This window comes from Myotis daubentonii, chromosome 1 (assembly GCF_963259705.1).
Source record: "Myotis daubentonii chromosome 1, mMyoDau2.1, whole genome shotgun sequence".
In the NCBI taxonomy this organism is placed as follows: Eukaryota; Metazoa; Chordata; class Mammalia; order Chiroptera; family Vespertilionidae; genus Myotis; species Myotis daubentonii.
The window spans coordinates 17,797,348-17,822,071 of NC_081840.1; the positions used below are offsets into that span (position 1 = coordinate 17,797,348).

A 24,724-nucleotide genomic window follows, 5' to 3' on the forward strand; every position below is an offset into this window, starting at 1 on the left:
CTGACTATATGTTTCAGTGTATGTCACCTCCTCCACAATATATCAGTTTCTGATTCCATTTTCTCCTTCATTTCTATATTAAAACTTATCTTCCACTCTGTTCAGAGTAGCACCTCTATCTGGGAAATTGATCTCTTCTATCTTTCACCTTCTCTGAAAATGTATCCCTCATTACCTTTGGCTTCTTGTGTCCTCTGCACTCAACAGTAAACTAGTCCTAGACCTTGAAAACATCTCAAAACATTCTCTCCCTCTCTCTTCCATTTCATTGAAAAAATTTCAAAAATCTTATATACACTGTGATCTATCCAAATGATGGTTTTGATCCTACTTGTTTCCACTTCAATGCTTTGCTTGGAATGGCATGCAGCCCTGGTTTCTGCCTCTCAAATTTTCAAGGTTTACCTAATATGAAATCTCCTCTTTGAAACTTTCCCTTAAGTAATTTCTTTTAAACTGCTAAGAACTTAATTTGTACTTTTTTGATATCTTATTTATATTTTAGTGTCATTATTTGTGCACTCTTAATAGATTATAGACTCCTTAAGGCTCTCAATCTAAGATGTAGTAATCATTTAATAATGTCTAATAAGTACATTAGTAATCAAACTGATATCAAACAGTAGCATCAAGATTTTATTTCAATTGGGACAACATAGGGTGTAGAATTTTTAGAGAAAGATCAAATTTAAATTTGAACATGGGTGCAGAGAATCTGGGCCTTTATGAATCTATACAAGAGAGAAAAAGGCTTAAAACCCCCATATCCATTTTCTGTCTTCATTGAAATAAAGTAACAATAGCCAATATTAGATTGTCTGGCACATAAGTGTTCAGTAAGCTTTGAATTATCAAATGAATGAATGCTTAGAGTGGTTCTTGGATTATATCTTAAATAGAGATATTTAGAATGTTCATGGAGGGAAGGCAAATACAGAATTTTGATGGGGTACATAAGGCAATGTAACTCTGTGATTTGGTAAGCATAGAAGACTGTCCTTTGAAGCACAGGATAGTTTACCATTTGAACCTTTCTTATGGTCCCTATTCTCAAGAAGTTGATTGAAGTAAATGATTTTACAGGGATATGTACATTTCTAGTAGAATATTCAAGGAAAGCTCAAAGAATCAATAATCAATGTGATTTCAACTGAACAGGAATAAAAACAATTATGATTTTAGGGTATAGAAGTACAATGATTGTTCTTTGGCTCTCCAATACACTCTTATTAGGAATTGTGGATTAATTTTTCTAGGATAATAACAGATGAGTAAAAGAACAATTTAGCCATCATTGTTTGAAGGCTATGGGCCAACCACTGAGCTTATATCCAGGCACTTATATTCACATAGGCTTATTTAATGATAGCACTGCACAAAGAGGAGAACACTATCATTCCAATTTTGTGGACAAACCTAAGGTCACTTCACACTTCACTCAAGGTTTAATTGCTAGTAAAGGACAGATCCAGGATTCAGAGCCACGGTTTGAACTAAGCTTTTCTGAATCCAAAGCCCATGGCCAAAGTTAAACACATTGAAAAAGAATGGTATAATCTCAACACTTTCTTCACGGAAAGACAATGACAAGTTATTTCTGTTGATGGACTTTCGCCAATGTATCTGAGCAAACACTACTTAGATCTTGATGAACCTACAATATTGACAATCATCTGGAAATTTACCTAAGTTTATTATCCTAACCTCTGGCCACTTGCTTAAAATGTGCTGCCAGATTTATGCTACCAAATATCAATAACACATACTTATTGGTTGCAATTATGCTTGCAATCAAAGTATGTGACTCGAAAAAGACTAGCTGCATCCATTATAGCTACTAAACCCTAGTCATGATTTTGCAACTTTGCTTGATAACTATTAAATAAATCATTTCATTATAGAATTTAGTGTAGAATTTCTCATTCTAGAAGTCATCTGTTGTATAGAGAATAGCACAGCACTCAAAGTGAAGGAGACTAACTTTGTGAACCTCTGCTCTACCTCAATCACAATTAAAACTCTTTATGTTATTTCATTTCCCTACCAAACTACAATGAAAGGCAAAGTCATTGAGGTGTCACATTTTTCAGGTGAGGAAGCCAAATTTCAGAGATTGTGAATTTTGTCTATAAATAGTAAATAGTCCAGATGGGGATCCAACCCAACTCTGTCTGGCCTCAGTGCTTATGTCCTCTCCATGACATCTCACTGACCTCCATGTCAGCAAGGCCTGACTTCTAACATGATTAGAAATGTATTAGCTAAGTTGTCATTAAGCTCTTTGTGTCTTTGTTTTCTCATCTTTAAGATGAAAAAATACTAGCTAACACTCAGGGGTGAAACATAAAACACAGATTCAAAACAAGACAGTACCTATCACAACATGGGCATTAATGAATGATTGCTTTACTTTATATCAATTATCTGAGACAGAAACCATAAAAGGAACTTTCCATAATTTGACATCATTCAGCCTAATTTTCTTTCCATCCCCAGATACGCAACAGCATAACCATTCAATTAATAAAATGTAAAGTAAAAGAAGTATAATATTTGTTTTTAACTTTAACTCTTTGAAAACTGTTAACCAATGTATGGATAGAATACAACTGTTCAGTTAATCCACATTTCTGGACCATGGTGAAAATGCAGGTGTCATGATGGATTATCCAATTGGGAGAATATGCATGTGCTTAGGAAACCAGCAAATGGAGTATACCTGAGATATGAGATAGGCTCCATCTACAATGAATGCTTGCAAAATTTTATAATCTGAAAATCTAGAAAATAAAAGCTGTTAAAATTTAAGCACTTAAATTTTGGTTTTGGATTTAGTCATTTAAAAATTTTTTCAATATGGCTGGATGCTTAGAAAGAAGGCATCTAAAACTTTCTAGTAAGACACTACCTGAGTATGGTTCTGAAAAACCTTGCAAAGTTTGTTGATAAATGTACCAAAGACTTCAAAAACATAGTATCCAGTAATATTTTCCAGAATGGAATGCTTTTGTTATCTTACCTGTTCAGAAAAGTGTTTTCTTTACTGTTGAATCTACCAAAGAAATCTAAATAATGCTTTGGTTGACAGACAATAATTGTTAAGCCCATAAATATGCCACTTTTGACTTGTTTATATAAGTATCTGTATAGAATCTTTTATTTCACATGAAAGTAGTCTTAGCTTACTTTCAATAAGATATGACATGTTTATCTTCAGTGTAAGATCTTAAACTAAATGTTTATAAAATAAGAATGCATCATCATACAAAGTTTTGGGAAGAACATTTTATTGCTAAGCATATCCTTGAACAAAAATGCAAATATGAAATAAAAGAGAAAAGGAAAAAGGAAAAGCGGTAACATCACAACATCATAAATAAATTCCATAAAAGTCTGCTCATAAAACAACAGGAATATGATAGAAGCTCACATACAGAATGCACATGTTCCCATAAAATTGTCCAAATAGAACTTACACTGAAAGAAATATAACAAGTGTATTTTTACTTAATTTTTTTAAAAAAAACTGTAAAGAAAGAAATCAGAAAATCAATTCACAAGACCTCAAGACTCCAAGAACATCAATCTGTTAAAGACATCAAGATATAATCAACTTTATATAGGTTGGGCCATTTAGGCTATCTAAAATCGTGCTTTGATATCTCTTTATAATCCTGTCTTTCTTAATGACAAAAAAATTCCAAAACTCTTAACACATTGAAATATCAGATAATGAGGAACACTTCTTTCCATACACATTAGTAAAGGCTACCATTGTTTAGATTGCACTTTTGCCCCATATCTTTAAGGTATTTTTTCAAATCAAATATTCATGCAACTTACAAAGACCAGCAAGAGTAGATTTCTAAATCTAAACAGCTGATTGATTTTCATCTGTACAAAAGAAATTGTATATACCTGACCCTCCAGAGGACACACTTAATTTTTGTGTGAATATTTGTCTTGCTTTGTCTCTTGCTTTTTGGATAGCTATGGCCACACAACCAATTTATTGTTTTTCTGTACATTGTTTCCTCTTTTCAAAAAGAAAGAAAGACAACCAGAATATAAACCAAACAACTGAAATCAACAAATAGAAAGGAAGGAACAATTCTTAAAGCAGTATGTACATAGGTGGCTAAGGAATTATACCAGCAAAAATGTAGTAAAATATGTAAACAAAATCTGAGAAGATTTTATTTTTTAATTCTCTTTGACACAGTTAACTGTGACAAAACTAAAACTCACACTTGCTTCACATTTTAAGGTTTACTTTTTTGTTGTTTTGTCATTTTCTTTTAAAACAACATTCTCATTCCACTTCAAGACTTTAACAGGTGTCCTGTCTCAGTCATCCCATCAAACATACCATGATAAATATATCTGTATATATATTTATTTATATATATATTATACTATTAAATTCCTTTTTGTGTGTGTCACAGCAGCTTTATTCATTTATTATTTATTCGTTTAGTTTTAGAAAAGATGGGTGAAGGGAGACATGAGCAAATGGAAGGATAGAGTTATCCATAAGTGCCAGACTACAAAATTAAACCACGATGAGAAAACATATTCACGTTGGGGGTGGGGGAAGAACTATGCATTTTGCACTCTCTTCATGCCATGTTTGGCTTGTGTGACCTTTTGTGGGTTCCATCACAAGTTGAACTCCCCTATGGTCTGTTTTGATTATTGAACAGCCTTTTAGTATTGTCTTTTCTTCTATATTTGCATGCATTTCTATCAGTCATGGATCCAGGCCACCCCCTCCCTTCCTTTTCTCTGGGAAAGGCTCTGTTTTCATTTGGAGGGCTTCTCCTTTACCACAATTTGGCTGGGCTAATGGACAGGAACACTGTTGTTAAGTAAACCCAATAGCTCTGATAAAACCAGCCCTAACCCAGTCGGTTCAGGGTTTGGGTGGAGAATTCTGGAATTAGATCCTGAGGGACCAGCTTTTCAAATCAACATTATCATCCATCACATGATTTTGCTATGTGTTCGTATAGGAAACAAACAACAGATTCTAAAAACACCACAACCTGATATGTAGCGTGAACACCATGGTAGCGTTTGAGTTCATATGGCAATAGTCTCTCCCACTTTAGTTTTCTGAGTGTTTTTTTTTCTTCTTCTTAACGTATGTCCAGTCATCCTCAAAAAATAAACAAAAACCCAAAAGCCATTTTTTCCCCTCAGATCTTGAAGAAAAGTTACACACACTGGCCAGAACCAGATAAGGGTGGGTTGTTTTTTTGTTTGTTTGTTTGTTTAACTTTTTTCTGTTTTTGTTTTTTACATAATTAAACAACAAAAAAAATTATTACAGTCAAGCTTCACAAACATTGTTACAGACTCACTTGGAGTTATGGAACAAGTAAGCCATGAGTCTCTACCTTGAGTGCAAGGTCCTCAAGAGAAGGAAGCTCCCAAGTCCAGATGAGAGAAGGGGAGCCCCCTGCTGGCTGCAGAGCGCAAAGTGTGTGCTTTATGATACAGCAGGGCAGCAAGGACCTTCTGTCTCCGGGCGATGACTGATCAAAGCCATGGCTGAACTGTGTATAGGTCGATACATCTTGGTGTGTGTGTCCTTTTAGAAACGGTTTTTTCCCCACCATAGACATGGTATAGACCCCATCTCCTAGGTAGAGCAGTTCTGACATCTGCAAAAGAAATCTCATTTTCCAAGGATGTATGCACTGATAAAGCAATCCTTCTGGGTTCTTTAAATGCGGGTCTTGTGAGCGGCCGTGTGGTTACACGTAGTACTCCTTGTCCTTGTTTTTCTGTTTCTTGTGGCCGCTCTTGGAGCTCGGCTGCTTGTCCTTGAGCAGCGTGCCGTTGCTCTGGGCCGAGTTGCTGATGTAGTTCCGCGTCTCGTCCACTTGGTAGGACCCCTCGTCCCTGTTCCTGTACTTGTACATGGCGTACAGGAGGATCAAGATGCAGAGGGCGGCAGCAGCCACAATGCCGACGACCATCCCTGTTGTACTGCTCGACTCCCGGATCACCTCTGAGGCCCCCGGAACCCGTCTGACTCCCGGCTCCGTGGGGTTTGCTGTGGGCACATTACGGAACATGGGGGAAGTAATTAGTGGGCTCTTCAGTTTGGTGCTGTCTAGCTCATAGGCAGTGGGCAACGGAAGCAACACTAGGTCAGGCTGGGGTTTGAGATCACGGTTATTCATTTTGCCAGCTGGCAATTTGGGCACCATCCCAGACGAGGAGGAAGCGGTGAAGCGGATCAGCTCAGGGGACAATGATGTGGTAGTAGTCCTACTAGTTTCGGAGGCTTTGTTAGGTTTAAAGTCCTTGGCTTCCCACTTGGGCGCATGTGCTTTGTAGCCACCTTCGAAGATTGAAGTGGAAAGACTCTTATCTGTTACCAAGGAGAAGGTGGTGTAAAAATCTTCATCATCAGTAGGGGGCAGGTTAGAGTCAAAGGTTTCCCCTGAGCCATACCCAGATATCACCAAGCCATCATCATCACAACCATCGCTGCCTTGGTCCGACAAGCAAGGTAACCCCGCCTCAGAGGTCATGGACAGGGAATCTTTGGTGGTCTCAATAATGGTGAGGAGGGGGCGGAAGGTAGGGGGGAGTGTAATGGAAGGTGCACGAGTAGCAATAGGAAGGGTAGCTAAAGGGTCTTCTACAAGAAGAGGGATAACTAATTCACCTCCTGGGATTGAAAAGAAAAAGAAACACAGAATTAGCATATTTGTAGGTAAACAGGGTTCAGTCACTCTCAATGAATGGAGTTCATAGGTTATGCCTCAGAAATGACAATAAAATCACCTGGTAGCCTAACCATTCTAAGCTGATTTCCAGCCCATTATTTGCCTCTTGCCACCAGAACCTGAAATCTACAGATTCGGGCAGGGGTGTAGATTTTAAAGATACTCTCAAGTAATTATTTAGCTAGAACTCAAATAGGCTTGTTTCCAGGATTTGCTTATGGGATGATGACATTCAATTACACTGTTGCCAGTACTGATTGGCTATTAAAATTGTGTGTGTGTGTGTGTGTGTGTGTGTGTGTGTGTGTAGATAATTGTGAACTGTATTTAACATTTCTTTATTGCCTTCTGGGGTTTCTACTTATTTGCTCCCATGAGGATGAGAATATTTTCCATGTCACAGAGACCAAGATCAAAGACCAAAAAATACTTTGTCCTTAATATTGTGAAGGACTACCTTTCATTTCACATTTATCAATAAGTGCAGTCTTCATTTACTATCTGCTAAATAAGGGCACATTATAAGAGGTTAAAAATGCTCATCTAACCAATGAAAATGATATGCTTTTCCAGAAATTCCTCTGACTATTAAATGACCACCCACCTTGCCTTGGTCTAAAATTATGTTAATGTATTGCTTTTGTGCTAGATGCAAAATATCCTGACCTGGATGCTACATTTTAAAAATAACCAGCCTAGACAGCTGTGAATTACTGGAAACGTACTCTTAGATTCTGAAACATAGAGATAGCAAAGTGAGTTTTGAAAAATCCGAATGGCAAAAATTTATTAGTTTACCCAGAGTTCCTACTTACTGTATCTAGAAACCTGTGGACTGGGTCAGGAAAGAAAGTTAAGATAGTATACTAAATCCTAGTGCCTTGCAGATCATGGGTACCACAAATATTCCATGGTGAATGTTACTAACCTAACTGCAGAAGCAAGCTTATTATTCATGTATGTGAGAAAGACCAAGTTATTTTTCAAAGAGAGAAAGAATCTCCAGAAGTTATAGCTCATTAAATTTGGTCCAAAATATTTATTCCAACTATTGCTTTTAAAAATCCTCTAGCAAGGATGGCATGATGTTCCCCGTCCCAGTTAGTCCGTCCGTTGAGATGCTGATACAATATCACTGAACCTCTTTCTGACCTGGGTCACTAAGCTCTCAACCAGGTACAGTGTTTTGTGTTCTGCTCTCAGTAGTAATTTTGCCCTGGTGGAATGGTTGGTGTTTAAATATCTGTTACCAGATATGACTTTGCTGCAGTCTCTCTATTGGTGACAAACCCAGACACGTGGCTCAATACTGCCACGTGGGACATTCCAGATGGACAAGCCTTTGAGTTTACACAGTCTTCCCAGGTAATTCCTATAAAGACTGACTCACAAATTATAACTCTCTGCTCTGCTTTCCACACCTTATATTTTTAATCATTTCTTGTGCCTCCATGGAAACTGCTGCTTATAAAGTGTCCAGGTTTCAGATGTGCAGGGTCTCTTGAGAAGAAACCTAATGCATACATTCCTAGCATCTGAGAAGAATTGCTTGCACCTACATCAAAAGCTTTTCCTCCCTCCCTATTTTGCCAATTACACTGTGTTACACAGAGAAGAATCGAGTTGAGGAGGGTAGCAGTAATGGAAATAACGTGTATCATTTGGAAGGCAAGGGACAATAGGGTATTGTGCAATCATCTCTGTTACCATGTGTGGGGAAATAAAAAACGAACCTTTCTGAGAATCTCAAAATGATATTTTGTTCTGATCTCTACACCCAGGCTTCTCTTCTGGTGCTTGGAGTTGGAAACTATTGAGCAAAATGATCTTTGTGGTTCCACCAAAGTTTCAGGCTTGCTTTGCTGGGCCAGCACACCTAATTTTTACATTGTGAACATATATAATTCATATACCTTGCACCTTATTTAATACATAATTTACACACTTTCACTAGTTTTTATAAATGGGATTTGGAGCATGTTTCCTAAAGGTAATCCAGACATAAAACTAATCCTGGGCTCACTTTTCTCCTCTTCTTCTAGTACGGGGTCCCACGAGTTATAGTTAAGGTGATATACGGGAAAAGGCAGTGTTTGAATAAAAGAAGAGCAGTGTGGAGGGAGAAGAGGAGGCCCATACACTCTGTTTAAAGGTTCCCTAGAGGTTACTCAGGGGTGATGTTACTTTCCTTCAGGGAACAAGGTAGTTCTTAAGCATCTCACCTAGAACAAAGGATTAGCATGCGTGTTCTCTTCAGGCACAAACACTGAGAGTCATTTGTTTCGTAGGGCAGTGATAAAAATCTGCCTCATGTGTATTGAGCACAGAGGAAACGGGGGTAAAAAAACAAGGAATAACTGATTTGTTTGGAGGCAAAGGCCTGGTTCACATAATTTTAATATAAAGGCAAATAGTTAAGGAGGATGCCAGTGTCCCTGTGAGATTAAGATCACTGTCTTCATGATTGCAGAGTGGCATTCATTTGCAATTTTAGTGTACCATCTGTGACTCCCAACTGGAGTCTTAAATTTGCCTTTTTTACCCCCCCCCTTCAATCTTAGCTAAAGCTTCCATAGTGTTTCTGTTGTTAAAAAAAATCTACAAAATCTACAACTGCTCACTCTGCAGTTGAATCACTGCCACTCTCCTTTGCTATTCCCTGCTCATTCAACACCCTAATGCAAATATCTCTCTTGGATTACAAAATAATCATAATAATACTGTAGAAACTAAATACCACCCTTTTCAGAATGGAATGGAAAGAGGGTTCTGAAGCTCACTAATTTATAAAGAGCTTCTAAAAATTCAGCGAGTCCCCTAAGTAAATGATAAGAGCTTATTTCAAAACTAAAATAATGGGTATGATATTGCAGAGTTTAAATAACAGAAGCTGGCAAAATTACTAATCTTCAGTGTACTTTGCCATTTTTTAATCCCAGAGAAAAATGATAAATGATGCCCAGTGTCAAGGAAATGTGAGCTCCAATTCCTGTAGTATTTAGTCAGTGAAATGGTAGAAGCTTTCATAACCACCTTTCCTGGCATCTCAAAGAATTGAAAGAGTGTCTTTAGTTCAAAAGGAAGTCAGCTGGGTTGTGGGGGGGGGTGTCATTGTTACAAATGGGAATTATAGTGAAAATAGGTGGAAAGTTTAGATAACTGTAAACATGGAAGGTGCCTGGGACAGGTGTATGTGTTGGGGTGCATAATCAATTGTAATATTAAATTCCACCTTTAAGAGTTAAGATGATTATAGTATCCTGGGGGTCTGTGGACACACACCATTTGAGATGAGAAGTTGAGGGACATATTTCTCCCATTATTAGATCCTCAATAGAAATGACTTAGATTCTGGAAGCCTATTTAAGCCTTTATGTTTGTCTTAATCCAAAGTGACTATACTCAGGAATGTTGGAGCAGCTGCTAATATTCTTGTTTCACTGCCCAAAGATTATGGAGTCAGTGATCTACCAGATGTCTATGCTTATAAAAGTATTCACAGATGCAGCAAGCCTAAAATCATGAGGGGTTACAGGCAGAGTGATACAAAACCTATAATCCACCAAAACTCTAATTTCCCATTCCATCTCCAGAATTTTTCTTCAGTTTGGAATAATATTTGTATCCCTTAAAGTTATAATTTTAAATCAGGAATATATACCCTTTCTTGACAGGGCTGTGTTTTTCTTTAAACTAGAGAGATCACTAGGGATATAAAAGGTCTATTTTAGCCCCGAAGGCTGCCCTGCTTTTTTGCTTTATGAGTGTATTTATAGATATATAATTCATGTGTCTAGGGCTGATATCCAGCAAATGGGGCTCTCTGCCATTGAAAAAGACAGCGGATTAAAAATTTAATAGAACCCTTGTGAACTGTGAGAATGTTGTAGGTGATGGTGAATGTAGTGGGTCATCTATAAAGACAAGAAGAGCAGCAGGAAGTTTCCATGGGGCTCCAACATTGCCTCTCTGGAGATATTTGAGTCTAAGAAGTCATAAAAACACAGAAACAAGGACACTGAAGAGCTAAACTCTGGGAGAGGACATCATGCTCCAATTCCGTGAGTTTCTTTTATGTATATTTAGGTTCTTTAGCTCATCTCTTATTTGTATTTTTCTGAATCTCTACTGGGAAATTCACAGATAATGGGGAGAAATCATCCCTTTTCCAATAAATGAGTTGTTGGATGATATTCATTTTTGTTGGTGCCACAGAAGTGTGTACTTGCAGCACATAAATATCCAAAAGCTTGTAACCATAAATTTGTCTACATCCACCTTTAGAAAAAAATAGCCATGGAAAAACATAGTAAATACCTAGGAGAGACACGCCAGAAAAAGCTCAAGTGTCTCAAAGAGGCTTAACATTTTAATGAGATGAGAATCTTTAGGTAGAACCTTCCCCCACTACTTTGTCTGATTCTATAAGGCTACAGATTCTATTTTTCAACATATGCCCAGGTAAGATGAGCCAAAGCCCCTTGATATCATTATCTATTGTAAAATAAGGAATGTCAAATGGAGTTTTTCATTTGCTTATTGATTAAGAGCTTTGTCTCCAAAGTCACCCAGACTCAAGTTAACAGCGCAGCTCTGCAGTTACTAGCCACACAAGATTCGGCAAATTGTGTAAACTCTCTGTGAAATGGGAATAACAACACAGCCTACCTCAAACCACAATTTGAATAATCATAATGCATGTTAATAATAACACATGTTAAAAATTTAGCACAGAGCTCATTGCTACTCCAAAATGCTAGTTACTAGTATCATTTTTACTAATATAAACTCTGAAACCTTTGGTCATTTTCCCTATTTTCTTAAAAATATAGTAGCCTCACGCTAAGGTAGAATATGATGGGAGACCAGATAATTAAGGCTATTTTAAATACAGAGTTTGAGGAATGATTTATGATAGCTCAAAGAGCTGTACTAAAAAAAAAATTAGCCTTTTATTAAATTCTTACAAATGGCTTCTTCAATAAAAATAAAAGCTTTCAATTCATTTAGATAAAATAACACCTCATCGAGGAAGTTCTTAGTTTTAAACCTACAATATCACCCAACATATCAAAAAATATAAAATCATAAAAATCTAGGTAGAGAAAGCCCATTCATTAAAGCTGCTGGGTTGGACACATATCTGTTACCTACCAATCAGTTTGATATTACTTTCTATAACAGTTTCAGAAAACCCTAGCTTTGAAAATTAAAGTGAAACAAGTAACCTCTTTACTTAAAAACTGTAGAGTACTTACGTCTTACTGATCTTATGTTTCCTGAGGTTCATAAAGGCAACGTCTAAATTCCTTTAAGATCCAAGGATATCCCCATAAATATTTAGTACCTACCTGAAAAGTTGCCTAAATAAAACGTCAGGTGTGAAAATCATCATGTTTCTTCTTGGTAGAATCAGAGGATCCTTTTAAAGCTTACCTGATTAAGTCCTTGAGAGAAATGGAAACTATTAATAAAAAGGAAAAAGAGAGAGAGAGAGAGAGAGAGAGAGAGAGAGAGAGAGAGAGAGAGAGAGAGAGACTGTGTGCCGTGTGTGTGTGTGTGTGTGTGTGTGTGTGTGTGTGTGTGTATGTGTGTTGTGTTTTCACCAGTACAGCTTTATACTTTGGGAGGCATCATTATGATAGGACAACACTCTAAACACCTGGGATTCTAGATGTCTTTATTCTCAGTAAAATTGATTTTGAAGCCTGTGGTGATGGTGATAGTCTAATCCTGGATAACAAAACTCACCATAATCACTTGAGAGTACCTCCTTTCCCCTCTGCAGAAGAGAAAAACAACAACTGACTTCCCCGAATTCTTTCTATGGAGTTAAATTAGGATGTAATTACCACTGATAACACTTGGAGTTAATGCATTTTCTTCTGGGGTGCAGGCCTCCTGTAGGCTGTAACCAACTTAATATCCCATTACTTTCAAGGCTTTCAAGCTGGTTCAGGCAAAGAGGCCAGGCTTCCTTTGCATGTTAGGAACAAATTACCCACCCCCTTCTACCAAGAGTAGAGTTCACATTGATTATTCAGAGCAATTCAGCACAAGACATAAAACTGAAAATTAAGCAAATAGACACAAATGAAATAAAGTATTTAATATTATGTTCAAAATTACATAGTAGAAAATAAAATCAACTTCAGGGCCAAAGTAAGCTAGAGGGAAGGAGAGCAAATAACATCAACAAGGCATTCTCAAGATAAGGACAGAAAGAAAAGTAAAAGCAAATAAAAAATAGAGGCCATTTTAGAAAAGCAAAGAAAGAAGTCATTTCCACATAGACAAAGTAATTTAAATAAGAAAAAGCATACCGTATTCATTTATCGTCAACTTACATCAACAAATTGCCCGCATGTTTTTTGGCATGAAAGAAAAATTTACAAAAGAAAGTTGTGTAAGAATGCTCTTGGACAAATAGAATTGCCACATTCTTGTAACTTGCTTTTTTTTTGTTGTCGTCATTTCTTAAAAAAAAAACTTTTGACCAAAATGTCTAATTTTTCAAATATATTAATTTACAACAAAGGATGATACAGGGAGGCAACAACACATACATCCACACCACATAACATAAAAGGAAAAAAAATCTTCACTTTAACAAATTTTTACTTCAAGGGACTAGGGAGGGCATCAATTTTGAATTTGAAATAATTCCGACTGCAATGATTTTAAAAATTAAAAAAAAATCCTGTTTACCTTTATAATTTACCTTTTAAAAAATCTATGAATCTAGAGGGTTTGGAATAAACTTCTGCATTGTTATAGGTTCTCAGATATATATTTAACTTTTACAATTTTTTGTCTTTTTGACAAGTATTAGACTTTCTTTAATTTAAGGGAATGGATGACAGCACATAAATTTGAACAATGCTAAAGAAAGGAGGGGGGTGGGAAGGAATGATGCAGAAAGGGTAGGGTTGTATTTATGAGTGAACTACACAAGAGATGAAGATGATGGGAGTAAATGTGTAAGTGAGTCGCCATGTCCATGTAAGGGCGGCACGGAGTGATCTAGCTGCATTAGAGCTTCTGGCTGTAAGGAAGGGATGGGCAATATACAAAAACAAATGAGCCTACACATGCCCATCTACAGAAATAAAGAACAGAACTCTAACACTGACAATCTCACACACCCTAAGCTGCAACTTCTTCAACATGCAATTACTTCAAAAATCATTACAGTTTCATTAAAAATTTTCAAATAATAAAAACAGTTAAACTTTTTTCTCCTACTGAAAATAGCCAAAATACATAAAATAATAATACTAATAATAATGATAAAAAGGTTAAAAGCAAAACACAAGGATACTAGATTTATGCATTCAAGTTGAACAACTTCATCAACAGCCACACAGCCCCATCTAGAGTTAGGGGAAGGGGTCAGAGATCTGCAGAGATGATGGAAAGGCAGAGTTGTATAGGGAGCCCACTTGCTGGGTTAGTAATGATTCCCCTATATAGAAAATGGTACTGTCTGAATGACCTCATTTACTTTTACCAATGTCCCCACTCCCCACCATGGTGCATGTGATTCCCAATGCGACCGGGATCATTTGAAAGATGTGGATGTGGGGATTCTGCAGCTGAAGTTGTTCCACATTTAAAGAGGGAGTGGGGAAAATTGCAGAAAACAATTCATAACTTTTTTCTCATAATTTTGGATAAAAGCAAATCTAAAGATCTAGCAATTAAAAAGAAACACACTGATATATTTATATATATAGATAGATATATATAATACAAAAAGCACTTAATTCCCAAACAAGAAGGGAGAAAAGAACCAAAAAAAAGTTTTAAAGAAAAAAATATTTCACACACTTTCAGGGATGAACAACCAGACGCACACGCTGAGGAGGCACAGACAGAGCAGTCAGGGGACACTTGGTTTGCTTTGCATTTTCTGGCTTGTGGCTTCCCCTTCTGATGACAGCCGAAATTAAAAACCAATGTTGTTTTATTTTTAATTTTTTAAAAAATTTTGGTTTTGCTTCTTTAAAAAAAATAAAAAGGGCGTGCAGTCTGGATGTACGTCATAAGTAGACATTTAAAAGAGAAGAAAGTGGCTAAGACTGACAAATGGGTAATCAATCATCTATTATCCTTTAATTGTAGGAATGTTAAGTTAATACATGCTTAAAGTAAGTTGCATTTAGGGAAACTAGAAAAACAGAACAGCAAGCTGGGGTTGGAGAGAGGTCAGCAAGACAAAACCGATTCGGGATGGTAGAAAGGTACTGGGTTTAGTTTCATGCCCTTCCAGTAGGGGCCAAGGACACTCCAAGGCTTCTTGCCAATTCCAAGAACAAATGTGTATATGTTTGGGGAGTTGAAGTAGAGCCTGTAGAAATGCAGGTGCAAATATACATGGGTTCATGAGTTCTGCTCTAGGAAATGTAACCCGTATTCATTCATAGTCAAAGAAGGCATATTTTATAAGGTGTAGAGAGTTTATAAATTAACATTGTTTCATACGAATATTTGTGGGCATTGCCAAATTGAAAGGGCACTATTGGTGACAGTGGAGTATCAATAAAACGAGCCTGATAAATGGAATAGCTAACACACACACACACACACACACACACACACACACACACACACAATAATAGGGGTAAAACCCCTCTTCACTTCTAGTAGTGATACAGTGTCAGTAGTGTCAGTGTCTGTAAACTACAGGATAGTTAGGAAATGATGGTTTATTTGGAGTACATTGAGGAAAACTGTATCAGTCTTCTAGAGACCCTGTTGGAAGCAACATATTCCCCTCAATGTATATTGAGAAAATTAGAGGAGTGAGAGGAAGACAGAAGAAGGAGAATAAGGAGAAGAAGAAGAAGAAGAAGAAGAAGAAGAAGAAGAAGAAGAAGAAGAAGAAGAAGAAGAAGAAGAAGAAGAAGAAGAAGAAGAAGAAGAAGAAAAGAGAGAGAGAGAGAGAGAGAGAGAGAGAGAGAGAGAGAGAGAGAGAGAGAGAGAGAATGTGTGTGTTTTGAGGGAAAGATACTGTAGAAGGGACATGGGGAAGGAGATTTAGAAATGGCCTCAGCCTCTACTGGAAGAGATCACAAGAGTTTTATTCAATATTATATCTCTGAGAGAACATTCATGTTCAACCAAGGACTGGGAAACCTGGGTAGGCGAACCACAAAGGCAAGACATTGAGGGCACCTGATTCTGACAGCCAATTCCAATCACTCCCAAGAACTCATTTTGGGTGACTTTGACAAACAAAATAAATTGTGAGGATGAGCCAGACTTTTGCCCCCTCTGGACGCCCCTTTTATTATTTTATATTAAAATAATGATAGTAACTTGTCCCCATGGGTCAGTCCATACCAAGATTTTTAGTCTCTGGTTCAATAATGTTAATCATTATTTAAGGAACTTCACAAAGAGCAGCTGGGTGGTTTTAGGAGGTAGAAAAAAATCCCCAATTGTATAGGAAAAGAGAAACCCTTGTTGCCATTTAGGTGATTTTTTGGACTGATTATACTTTTAAAATTGAATTTTGTTTGAGAAAACCCTATAAATGTTTTCATGGCCTCAAGAAGCATCAAATGACTTCTGCAGAACAAAGTTAGTTCATATGGATTATTTTTGTGTCATAGGCCTTTTCTTAAAGCAGGAATCATAACTATCATAATATAAGTATGAGACATAAAGAATAAGATACTACCAATACATACATACTCCTAGGTAATCAGAAGTATTTTGAGGAAGATATATCAGCAATTTGGGACTCCTAAGGTTTCTCCTGAGTAATTTACCTCTTTCAAAATAACCTGTTTTCAAATTCATACAAGTAGGACACCACTTACATTCTGAAAATCACTGGTTTAAACAAACATATCAAAATTTATGGTTGTCATTTTGCACATAAAGTATGTATTTTTTGAACCCATGGAAGCCATAATTTCAAATGAAGCCAACACAGCCAAAATTCAGTGCATATACATTTTTATAATATAATCCAACCATCAGTTAACATGTACAAAACTTGTTTGGTTTCTAATAAAAGATAGCAAATAATATTGCTAGTAGTGCATAATCATGTCACAGTTTCTCTTTCATTAGCTATCTACACTACACTTTTATTATCGGTAACTGCATGGTTTTGTATCTATGTCTCTACTGGGTGTAAAGAATGCTTTAGGATTATTTTTGCCATTGAGAACAAATAATACAATAATCGGACTTGAAACAGCATATTTTTTGATGCAACCATTTTTATCCCACCATGACCAAATAACCCTGTCTAAATGTAAAATCAAACTTTTAGAAAACATCAAATGCAATACATTGCAATTACCCTGGTCAGCATTCATCTTGGAGAATGCACTGATTCCAAAGAAAAAAGTTTCTAAACTGCATGGGATTGTGCTTAAGAAGCCCAAAGACACTCAAATACCTCAAGTTGCAAACCCACCTCTCTGGGAGAGTGGGTCTTCTGGCTAGAGGGCATTGAATGTAAATAGGTGAGGTCAAAGAGGGAGGCCCAAATGAATTACCTCATATATGATTAAATATTGTAAATTTCTGAGGGAAAATACTGGAGAGAGGAAAAAGAGGAAACCTTCTTGGGAGTCTGAGTACACCAGGGAAGACATACGATATTACAAGTAGGGAGGTCTAAGAAAGGAGTTTGGAGAACCAATGCCTATGAGGACTTTCAAGAATTTTGCATCAGATCTACATGGTACTAGTAAACCTCCTCCCCTGTCCCTCCTATGAAATATATATATATATATATATATATATATATATATATATATATATATATATATATATACAGTTCATTGATTGTTATTTTATGGGTCCATGGGATAAAGGGAGAGATTCTTCTGGGAGATTATCAGAATAAAATTAGAGACTCTAAGCACAGATATGGAATCCTGGGAATAGGATTCCTGTCATATCCTGTCTCATTGGTTACAAAATGGTCCTCCCCCCATATACTCTGCCTTCTCATAGTCTCTTTCTCAGATATGAGTGATAGTCAGAGAAGGAATGAAGATGACTGCTTCATACATACTATTTGCTTCTAAGTGAAGTTTAATATTTACTTTTTAATGCTGGACAAAAATGCCCTCAGGTAAAAAATTCATGTGCATTTTTTCCCAAACTCACTTTCCACATATTATAACTACAGTGAATAAGGAGACACAGAAAGACTAAATCTTTATTATGAAAAAGAAAGCCTAGGACAATATCAATATCAAGCCCAATACTTAGACCTGCATTTCTGTATTAATTATTTGCTTGCCCAATTTAGAGTAATTTTTCAAGCTTAAGAAGACAGATAAGCTCCAACAAACTAGACAACCTGGAGGAAATGGACAAATTCCTAGAAAAATACAACATTCCAAAACTCAATCAGGAAGAATCTAAAAATCTCAATAGGCCAATAACTATGGAAGAAATTGAAGCAGTCATCAAAAAACTTCCAGCAAACAAAAGCCCAGGACCAGACGGCTTCACAGGGGAGTTTTACCAAACATTCAAGGAAGAACTAAAACCTATCCTCCTCAGACTACTACAAAAAATTCAAGAGGAAGGAACACTTCCAAGCTCATTCTATGAAACCAGCATCACCCTAATACCAAAACCAGGTAAAGACAACACAATGAAAGAGAATTACAGGCCAATATCCCTCATGAACATAGATCCCAAAATCCTCAACAAAATCTTAGCAAATCGGATCCAGCAGTACATCAGAAATATCATACACCATTACCAAGTAGGATTTATCCCAGGGATGCAAGGATGGTACAATATCTGCAAATCAATAAACGTGATACATCACATAAACAAATTGAAAGAAAAAAAACACATAGTCATATCAATTGATTCATAAAAAGCATTTGACAAAATCCAACACCCATTTTTGATAAAAACTCTCAGCAAGGTGGGAGTAGAAGGATCATACCTCAACATAATAAAAGCCATATATGAGAGGCCCACAGCCAACATCATACTCAATGGACAAAAACTAACACCATTTCCCCTAAGAACAGGAACAAGACAGGGATGCCCACTCTCACCACTCCTGTTCAACATAGTACTGGAAGTGTTAGCCATTGCAATTAGACAAGAAGAAGAAATAAAAGGCATCCAAATTGGAAAAGAGGAAGTAAAACTGTCCTTATTTGCAGACGACATGATATTATACATACAAAACCCTAGAGACTCCATAAAAAAACTGCTAGACTTAATACATGAATTTGGGAATGTAGCAGGATACAAAATTAACCCCAAGAAATCTGAGGCATTTCTATACACCAATAGTGAACTTTCAGAAATAGAGATTATAAAAACAATCCCATTTACCATCGCAGCAAAAAAATTAAGCTACCTAGGAATAAACTTAACTAAAGTGGTAAAAGACCTCTACTCAGAAAACTACAGGACGTTGAAAAAAGAGATAGAGGAAGACATAAACAGATGGAAGAACATACCGTGTTCATGGATTGGTAGAATCAACATCATTACAATGTCCATACTACCCAAAGCAATCTATAAATTCAACACACTTCCCATTAAAATACCAATGGCATACTTCACAGATCTAGAACAAACTCTCCAAAAATTCATCTGGAATAAAAAAAGACCCCGAATAGCTGCAGCAATCCTGAGAAAGAACAAAGTAAGTGGGATCTCAATACCAGATATCAAGCTGTATTACAAAGCCACTGTTCTCAAAACTGCCTGGTACTGGCACAAGAATAGACATATAGATCAATGGAATAGAATAGAGAGCCCAGAAATCAGCCCAAACCAATATGCTCAATTAATATTTGACAAAGGAGGCAAGAACATACAATGGAGCCAAGATAGTCTCTTCAATAAATGGTGCTGGGAATATTGGACAGATACATGCAAGAAAATGAAACTAGACCACCAACTTACACCATACACAAAAATAAACTCAAAATGGATAAAGGACTTAAATGTACGATGGGAAACCATAAAAATTCTAGAAAAATCCAAAGGCAACAATATCTCAGACATATGCCGAAGCAATTTCTTCGCTGATACAGCTCCTAGGGTACTTGAAACTAAAGATAAAATGAACAAATGGGACTATATCAAAATAAAAAGCTTCTGCACAGCAAAAGAAACCATCAACAAAACAACGAGAAAACCCACTGCGTGGGAGAACATATTTGCCAATGTCATATCTGATAAGGGCCTAATCTCTAAAATTTATAGGGAACTCATACAACTTAACAAAAGAAGATAAACAATCCAATCAAAAAATGGTCAAAGGACCTAAATAGACACCTTTCAAAAGAGGACATTCAGAAAGCCAAGAGACATATGAAAACATGCTCAAAGTCACTAATCATCTGAGAGATGCAAATCAAAACAACAATGAGGTACCATCTCACACCTGTCAGACTGGCTATCATCAACAAATCAACAAACGACAAGTGCTGGAGAGGATGTGGAGAAAAAGGAACACTCGTGCACTGCTGGTGGGAATGCAGACTGGTGCAGCCACTATGGAAGACAGTGTGGAGTTTCCTCAAAAAACTAAAAATGGAACTCCCATTTGACCCTGTGATCCCACTTCTAGGAATATATCCCAAGAAACCAGAAACACCAATCAGTAAGGATATATGCACCCATATGTTCATAGCAGCACAATTCACCATAGCTAAGATCTGGAAACAGCCTAAGTGCCCATCAGTAGATGAATGGATTAGAAAACTGTGGTACATCTACACGATGGAATACTATGCTGCTATAAAAAAGAAGGAACTCTTACCATTTGCAATGGCATGGATGGAACTGGAGAGCATTATGCTAAGTGAAATAAGCCAGTCAGTGAAGGAAAAATACCACATGATCTCACTCATTCATGGATAATAGAGACCATTATAAACTTTTGAACAATAATAGATACAGAGGCAGAGCTGCCTCAAACAGATTGTCAAACTGCAGCAGGAAGGCTGGGGAGGTTTGGGGGGCAGGAGGGAGGGGGGTAAGAGATCAACCGAAGGACTTGTATGCTTGCATATAAGCATAACCAATGGACATAAGACACTGGGGGTAGGGGAGGCCAGTGGATTGTCAAGGGTGGGGGAAAAAAAGAAAGGACACATATGTAATACCCTTTGTAATACTTTAAGCAATAAAAAAATAAAAAAGAGGGAAAACATTCAAAAAAAAAAGAAGACAGATAAGAATGGATAAAACATTATGAAGAATAGTATCACATAGTCAAAACTGGTAAGAGAATGTTCAGACATGGAAGGATATTAAATTAATGACTTCTTTCACTATATCTGCATGACCTTTAACTTGTGCCTATAATTCTGTCCCCCAACCTCCACTCTTCTTTGTGAACCTACTATGCCCTATACAGATTTCAATGACTCCAATACTCCAATGCACTTTGTTTTATTCTCAGTTTCAAATAGATGCTAAAAACTTTAGGAAAAGGATAGAGTCTTTTTTAAATTTATTTTTCTTACCAACTAAAATGTTAATAAACATTCAAACATTTAGTGAATAAACTAATGAATGAGTAAATTAATTAATATATTTAATTACTCACTTTTTTATACCCACACACTATACTATACCATTCATAAAGGCATTAAAATAATGTATCACCACAGTGACCACTTATGCATGAAATCTAGTATATGGGATAGAAATTTTAGGAACAGGAAACCTAAGTTCCAGTTTTGGTTGTACTGATTACTATACCAGCTTATTAGGACATTGAACAAGTCAGTTAATCTTCATGTTTGTTTCCTCATGTGTAATATGAAGATTATAATGCCTATTCAATTAACCTACCTCACAGGGTAAGCTTATACAACTGAGATTTTGAATGTGAAAGTGCTTATGAATTCTAAAGAGCTTTTCAAATACTTGTTACTATTGTCTTCAAAGCTGATACCATAACATCAGCTATGAAAGAGGCTGAGTCAGTCAGTGCTACTCTAAGTGTGATCCTTGTAGTATCTGCTTCAGCATCAAACAGTAATCTCAATCTCAAATCCTAACCCAAATAGCTGTTATTCTACTTCTCTTGAACTTCTGTCCCTAGCCCTCCAATAATGCTAAATTCCCAAAGCTCAATTACTTCATCTTTTAATGGTGAATTTTGTTATTTCTGCATCCAAATTTATAATTGTTTTATTTCATTTTTCTGTAGGTGAGAGTTAATATCTGAAGAGGTATTATTTAAATATGCTTTCATAATAACATATTTAATGGCAGGAGCATGGGCCTGGAGGTGAGCTATTGCCCTCTATCAAGTCATGTGACTTGACAAAAACTCACTTGTTCCTCATCCCAACCCCTGGAACCTGTTTCCTCATTTATAAAATCACAAAGACTTGTCCTCTCTAACTCAGAAATTTATGGTCTCACAAGTAAAATTACTTTGGAAACTTTAAAATATTAAATTCAAATGCAAGATGTTATTTACTATATTGTATGAGGTCAGCACTTCTTGGTTCTACTAAAGAAATCAAAGAGGATGATGACAAAAGAGGAAATCTCATTAAATCTCTTGGAAATATACATCCCAAAAAACATTTGAACCATGAGGAAAGGATAGAAGGGAGTGGAAGGTCAAGGTAGTATTGTAGCTATTTTCTACTCAAAGTGTTGTTACTGGTTAAGATATACAAAAGGAAAAACTCCATTAAGAAATTCCCAGGAATTAATATGCTTCTTTTCATTTTGTTTTAATTCTAATCAGGAATTAATATAAGTAAGCCTTTCTTACTCAAGATATTATGATTTCCTCAAGATATTATGATTTCCTTGATGCACAAGTTGAATCTTTAGGCTTATCTTATGGTTTTTAATCTGTTTAGCATAGAGCTGGGCACACCATAGATCTTCAATACATATTTGTTGAATTTCAAGAATAGAAAAGCTTGCAACATTTGGATTTCTGCTTTGCAAAGCTATCCTTGCTGGCATTAATTTTTTAATCAAGAGGGAATTATCTTCATGAAGTACAGAAAAAAAAGAGCAGTGTAAACAGGGCTCAAAGCCATGTGCTAAGCAACCTCTGTTCTTAGCCTTGCCTCTGTGTGGATTTTTAGGGCTCATATATGCATAATAGCTCATTATGTGTGAACTATTAGGCCCCTTTAATATTATTAAAGTCAAGGACAGTAAGCAATATAAAATATCTACACTAATAAAAGAGAAACATGGTAATTGGCGTACGACTGCTACCCTTTTCATTGGCTAATCAGCGAGATATGCAAATTAACTGTCAGCCAAAATGGCAGCTGGCAGCCAGGCAGCTTGAAACTAACATGAGGCTTCCTTGCCTCAGTGACGGAGGATCGGAGGATCATTGGAGGAAACCAATGTTCCCCTCCTGCGGCTGCAGGCCTCTGAGCGGGCATTTTAAGAAACATTGTAACAAATACCGCCGGACTTCAGCCAGCAGATTCACAACTTTGTAAGCAAAGGCCAGAAACCTACTTTCAGCTGTGGAGGCCTAAGAGCTGGACCCAAGCCTCAAGGTAAAGCTGGCCCAGAATAAAAAAAAAAAAAAAAAAAAAAAAAAAAGGAGCGGTTGGGAACTTTAGTCACTCCCAGCCTGAAATCAGCCCTCAGCCCCTCACCCAGGCTGGCCAGGCACCCCAGTGGGGACCCCCACCCTGATCCAGGACACCCTTCAGGGCAAACCAGCAGGCCCCACCCATGCACCAGGCCTCTATCCTATATAGTAAAAGGGTAATATGCCTCCCAGCACCGGGATCAGCGTGACAGGGGGCAGCTCCCAAACCCCCTGATCGCCCTGCGGCTCTGTGTGTGACAGGGGGCGGGGCCACAACCCCCTGAGCAGCCCTGCTCTGTGCCTGATACGGGGAGCTCCCCAACCACCACCCCCACGGGCCCTGTTCTGTGTGTGATGGGGTAGAGCCATAACCTCCCCATCGGCCCTGCCCTGAGTGTGAGAGTGGCGGCGCCCCAACCCCCTGATCGGCCCTGCTCTGTGTGTGATGGGGGCAGCGCCCCAACCCCCTGATTGGCCCTGCTCTGTGCATGACATGGGGTGGCGCCGCAACCTCCCCATCTGCTCTGCTCTGTGCATGACGGGGCAGCGCCCCAACTCCCCAATCGGCCCTGCTCTGAGCCCGACCAGGGGCTGCACCTAGGGATTGGGCCTGCCCTCTGCCACCCGGGAGCAGGCCTAAGCCAGCAGGCTGTTATCTCCCAAGGGGTCCCAGACTGTGAGAGGGCACAGGCCGGGCTGAGGGAACCCCCCCACCCCTTGAGTGCACACATTTTTGTGCACCGGGCCTCTAGTTTATTTTATAAACATAAAAAGATACCTGTGTGTTAGTCAGAAATGAAGGCTCTGTGTGAAATATTTTGCTCCTTTAGCTTGAATAACACAAGATTTTTCTACCTTCTCTCTTCCTGACCTGGCCCCTTATCTCTCCATCACTTTACTGCCCTCGTTGAGGCCTTAGGTTGCTTTAATTTTAAAGGCTATCCTATCCAGCCCCTTGGCTGTAATACCTACCATCTATATGACTATGATTTCCACTTCAAAACTCCTCTCAGAATTCCAGTTTTCTTTACCCAAATTCCTACTCAACATTTTCACTTCAATGTCTTAAAAGCACTTCACATTGGAAAGGGCCAAACAGAACTTTGAATTTTGCTCTTCTCCTAAATTTTCTCCTCCTCTCATATTTCTTATTTCTTGGGTTTGACCTACTTAAAAGCACTTCACATTGGAAAGGGCCAAACAGAACTTTGAATTTTGCTCTTCTAAATTTTCTCCTCCTCTCATATTTCTTATTTCTTGGGTTTGACCTACTAGTAGGTATACATTCCCCTAATTAGTCATCACACTTGAGTCCCATTCTCAGCTCATTTCCATGTATCCAGTGCACTAGGAACTCTTGTTGACTCTACTTTGGCAACAAATTTCTCACATGTCTACTTTGTTCCATTGCCATTAACCAAGACCTAGA

The 24,724-nt window shown here is 37.5% G+C and overlaps 1 protein-coding gene across 4 annotated transcripts in view; it reads right to left on the minus strand.

Moving 5' to 3' along the window:
- Window positions 1–3,270: 3,270 nt before the first annotated feature.
- Window positions 3,271–24,724, minus strand: part of NRXN3 (neurexin 3) — a 1,138,093-nt gene continuing 1,116,639 nt past the window's right edge. For 2 of the 4 annotated variants that reach the window (XM_059689087.1, XM_059689077.1), the window contains one exon: window positions 3,271–6,061. In XM_059689087.1, the coding sequence (XP_059545070.1) occupies window positions 5,760–6,061 (302 nt within the window). In that variant the 3' untranslated portion in view covers window positions 3,271–5,759. Of the gene's footprint in view, window positions 6,686–24,724 lie in introns of all 4 variants that reach the window. The other 2 variants (XM_059689096.1, XM_059689066.1) reach the window with 2 other exon arrangements.